Raw genomic sequence first — 5,166 nt, 5'->3', positions numbered from 1 at the left:
ACATGTTTCTGAAATTCTGTTACTTCTGATGTTTGGATACATAAAAACCAAATAAAACAGAATTTATGTAGAAAAACAGTCTTGACTCATTGTCCTTCCATTTGAGCTGAGCAGAACTTATTCATGTTGAAACACAGCAACAGACTGAACTTTTATTTTGAAGATTTCAGTCCACCAGAAAACATCTTGCAGAGAAATGAAAGATTTATCTAATTAATTTTATTTTGGTTGATTCAATTCATTATTTACTTTTTGTTTTTACATACTACTTACAGACAGGGACAGTGAGCTGTACAGTATAGCATTGCTATAAATTGGCCAGTTTGCCATTGCCTGGACTTTTGTGTTGTTGTAATGTTTGTTGCTGAGGTGTATCTTCTCCCAGGTGCAGGCACATGTGACTAACGAAGCTTCAGAATTAAAAGTTTGTCTTTTTTAGTGGTGCCGCAGGGTCTAAAACTGATGTTCTCCTGAAGACAAAGATGATTTGTAGGTTCAAAAGCATTAAAAGTCAAAATAAACAAATCAGGTTAAGAATCTGTTTTATTTGCAGTGGATCATGTGACATGTTTTTGTCTGTATTATTTTAGAAATTATTTGGGATTGATTTTCTCCTTTGGCCTTTGGTGACAAGTCTATTTCTTCAGGTGTTGGCTGGTGTAGCTTCTCACAGGTGTGACTGATTTCCTGTTGATTGGTTGCATGATGCATCCTGATGAAGCTCATCATATGCCTGGTTTTTATGCTCATATGCTGCTGTGAATAAAACTACCACAGTGACCAGACATAAGTTTTTCACCTGGTTCTTTATTGTCATTGGACTGCTGTTTTTGTGCTTAGACAGCCAAAGTGGAGTTTCGCCCATTTCCTCTAAGCACAACGAAAAGATTCCGTTTTCATTCTGACTGATGACATGAAACAGAAGCAAATTTTTAAAGGGAATCCTTTTCCTCTGTTGTTAATCTGAATTATGTTCTGTGCCTGTTAACAATGATCACTTGCAGGAAGACCCCATTAGCATTAGCAGCTTCAGTCTGAATGAGCAGCGTATTCTGTCTCTGTATCAGAGCAGCTGTCCGTCAGCAAGACAGAGACTTCAGCAGGTGGACAGACAGCACAAATGTACCAGGCAATCACAAGACATATAAGATAAAAAAAAAACTGTGAACTTGTAACAGAAACTTGTTCAATAAATGAAAAATATAAAAACAAAATTTTTAAAAACAATTTTACAGAAAATAATGATCGGCGATTTTATCCTTTTACAGAGACAATCATAGCAAAGATGTTAATGTCCTGTTAAAGCTGCGGTTTGTGGTGTTTGTCCACCAGGGGGCAGACTCAGAGTTCTGGTCCACCTCCTGCAGTCCCAGTTCAGGTCTTCACAAGCTGATAGTGACAATGATTAACTCCTGGCCGCTGACTGGTCAGTGTCAGTCTCCTGCCTGGTTGTTGGTGGCAGGGTGCAACTTCCCACTGTGATGACCCTGCCTGCCAGAGAACTGCTCCTGAGATAGTGGAGAGGCGTTGCTTGTCGTCCGGTGACAGCAGGCGGCGAGGTCAGCCCTGAAGGATGGCATGTAGAAGCCATAGATGACTGGGTCACAGCAGGTGTTCAGGTTCCCAAACACAAAGAGGGCGTGGTGGATATACTCAGGTGTGACGTGCACCATGTTGGGCTGGAACCAGTACCAGATCCCCAGCAGGTAGTATGGAGTCCAGCACACCACGAAGGATAGCACAATGACCACCGTCATCTTCAGAGTCTTCATCCGAGCTTTGGGGATGATGTCAGTGCCACTGCGACGCAGATATGACTCACCTGCTGAGAGAGGGAGGGGCTATGTCAGTGATGTCATACTGTGGCTGCACAGCAGGATATAACGGTGGTGATGGACAGGTGTGCAGGTGTAGTGCGGCTGTACACTAGTCTTGTTCCTCAGCTGGTGCTGGCTGATGTACAGGTATGTTACTGTACTTGTATATATAATGTCCTTTTGTGTGTTCCTTTTGTGTCTCGGGTGCTACTGGTGGAAGTGCAACAGGTGTACAAGTGTGTTACAGATGTGACTTACCTTTATCCCTCAGATGCTGCTGGTGGATGTGCAGAAGGATGCGGCTGTAGCAGCAGCTCATCACCAGCAGGGGGATGACGTACAGCGTGGTGAAGTGGAACATGTTGTAAACCGTCTCCTGCCAGCGGTGGCCAAAGCTGCCATGAGTTGCACACTGAGTGAAGTCGACAGCCTCAACCCGGACCGCTCTGAAGATGAACAGCTGTAGACACAGGACACACCGGTTTGATCTAAATGTGGCTCAGATTTGAACTAAATTTAAATAAACCCTGACTGACGTCTTGTCTCCACCCTGCTGTTATGCGAGTCTAAGGTGACTGATGGAGACAAACAGCAGGTGGAGCGGATTCTCCAGTCGCCACCATTGAACCACTGCAGAAGAGGATGAGGGGATTCAAAGAGCTGCAGTTGGAAAACATAATGGAGATGTGACATTTCTGTTGGTTTCACATGATAATGTGAAGAAGGTCACAGCCTCCTCATCACTCTACACTCACCTGAGTCACACGATTCATGGACGTCAGTGTTTATTCACAGAATCTGTTTCTTTATCCACACAACAGCCTTTCCACTGAACACAACAGAAAAATCTTTTTTTCTCATTTCTGGTGCTTCCACTGTGTTTTATATGTGCCACCTGAAAATGTGGGTAACAAGTGAAAGGTAACACGCCTGTGTGTGTGTGAGTCTTAACATGAGTCAAGTAAGTGTGTATCTGCTAAGCTCAGTGAAACTAGCTTTCACTGTTTTCCAGCTGGTGGCTTGTTTCTGTTGTTAGCATTCCTTAGAAGCCAAGGGGAGCAGTTAACTTGAGCTAACAGCAGGCAGTGTCACATTCACATTTAATCCCCATCAGAAACCAGAACATTCCTGCAGGGATTAGTGTTAGTTCACCTGACAGAGGGTTTAGAGCAGGAGCTGCTGCTGTGAACTGAGAACTTTCACCTGCATCAGCAACAGCAGCAGGAAGTTCAGTTAACGTGTAGAAGAGCTGATAAAAAAAACTCAGCTTCATCACCTCTGACCTTCAGCTCAGTACATTATCATCTAATAAATATTAGGCAGTGATGACAAGAAGTAGCTGGTGTAACAGGCACAGATGTGCTGACATGTTACCATGTTACCTGGCTGATGTGTTGTGATGATGTGTTACCTTAGAGACACTGGGCCTCATTCACAAACCAGTGCTAAATCTGTGTATGAACAATTTTCCCACAGATTACAGATTTGGGATTCATCATTATTTTCTTACTTAAATTTGTTCATAGCATGCGAACAAATTTAGAACTGCCTCAGACCATGCCTATGCACAAATTATGAAAGCTTGGCTGTCTTGGAAAATGTAAACAAACACCTTGTAACTAAATGCATAAACGTTCACTTAAAAAACTTTAATGGTTAATAGAATTAACTATGTAATTCTGCATTTCTGTAATTTCATTTAAGGCTTTAACTATTAATTACCTCCACGAAGGGCAGGGGATATATTTTTCCCAGTGTTTGTTTAACAGCATAACTCAAAAAGCAATGAACAGATCTGGAGCCGGGAAAAGACATATGTTATGCAGCGACAGCCAAGCAGAGATTTGGCATGCTGTGCTTGTTTGGGTTCTCTCCAGGTACTCCCACAGTCCAAACACGTGACGGTTTTATATTTGTAAAACTTTTCTGGACCCTGGGAAATTGAATTATTTTTGTGACAATGTAAAGTCTGTGGGCAGAGTGTGAGCACGAGTATGGGTCAGCGGGGGAAACATTACTGAGCATATGCAGTGGGTGACACAATGTGTACTTAAACCTGGAAGACAAGGTTTTTGGGGATGTGCACCAAGGGAGCAACTTTCAGTGGGAAGAATGGGCACCATCTTGCAGTCTGGTATCCAGGTCTCCTTAATACATCCATGGTGCTAACATGGCGCCTGTTGTGCTATCTGTGTAATTAAACCTCTACTCCAAAAGCTTACTCTGGACCCAGGTGTTCTGGCTGATTATAGACCGATGTCCAGTCTCCTCTTTATTTCTAAAATCCTTGAAAAAGCTGTTGCAAAGCAGTAATGTGACCATCTGCACAGGAGGATGTTTGAGGATTTTTCAGTCAGGATTCAGAGTCCATCATAGTACAGAAACTGCACTGGTGAAAGTCACCAGTGATCTCCTCCTAGCCCCAGACAAACGACTTGTTTCTATACTTGGATCTCAGTGTCGCTTTTGACACCATTGATCACAGCATCTTATTACAGAGACTTGAACATGTTATTGGGATTAAAGGAACCACACTAAGTTGGTTCAAATCTTATTTAGGAAGATTCCAGTTTGTTCATGTTAATGATGAATCTTCCACACAGATTAAAGTTAGTCGTGGCATTCCACAGGGCTCTTGTATTCACTTTTACATGCTCCCTTTATGCAATATTATCAGGAAATACGGCCTAATTTTCCATTGCTATGGAGATGATTCTGTTATATTTATCTCTGAACCCAGAATCAGATCAGTTGGTCAAACTTCAAGCATGTCTTAAAGATATAAAGGCTGGATGACTTGTAATTTCTTACTTCTAAACTCTGACAAAACTGAGGTTTTTGTACTTGACTGAGACACTAACACCCTGCTGTCTCTCAAAAAGGCTTTTATTGTGAAAAGATAAGTGTTTTCTTTTTTGTTTTTTTTACCTGCTCAGCAGCTCTGAATCTTTTCTCCTCCTCAGGTTGGACTGCGTTCTCCTCTCCTCATGTTCAAGCTTCAGTCCATAACTTAGAGAACCCTGAAGAACCTGCAGATCCCAGTCTGAGACACAGAACCTGGTGTAGTCCAAATCAGTTCAGGATTGTGTCTCTGCAGCTCTGATCTGAAACACTGAAACACACTGCAGCATCGAGGAGGAGGAGCTGTCAGATTGTTTCCACTGAAAGTTTGGATCCACAGCAGGAAGTTTAGACATTTCAGAATTTTATCAGAAAATAAAACATTTGAGAAAAGTGAGAAAACATAAACTTGACCTTGTGTAAAAGAAATAAAATGATTTTCTTTTTACCTTTATTAGAAAGCCGATGTGCAGTAGAGAACAACCTCACACAATACAAAGTTAATACA

General features: G+C 42.0%; 1 protein-coding gene across 1 annotated transcript in view; it reads right to left on the bottom strand.

Annotated features, from left to right (window-relative positions):
- Positions 1-525: 525 nt before the first annotated feature.
- The window catches only part of LOC109973646 (gonadotropin-releasing hormone II receptor-like), a 6,335-nt gene continuing 1,694 nt past the window's right edge, over positions 526-5,166 (bottom strand). Inside the window, exons 3-4 of the mRNA XM_020623398.1 lie at positions 2,076-2,277; positions 526-1,822 (exon numbers count right to left, since the gene is read on the bottom strand). Coding sequence (XP_020479054.1) covers positions 1,434-1,822; positions 2,076-2,277 — 591 coding nt within the window. The 3' untranslated portion in view covers positions 526-1,433. The remainder of the gene's footprint in view (positions 1,823-2,075; positions 2,278-5,166) is intronic.

Source organism: Monopterus albus, unplaced genomic scaffold, assembly GCF_001952655.1.
Source record: "Monopterus albus unplaced genomic scaffold, M_albus_1.0 scaffold298.1, whole genome shotgun sequence".
Classification (NCBI taxonomy): Eukaryota; Metazoa; Chordata; class Actinopteri; order Synbranchiformes; family Synbranchidae; genus Monopterus; species Monopterus albus.
The sequence above is the reverse complement of the archived record's forward strand: the minus strand, read 5'-3'. Positions and strand labels throughout refer to the sequence as shown.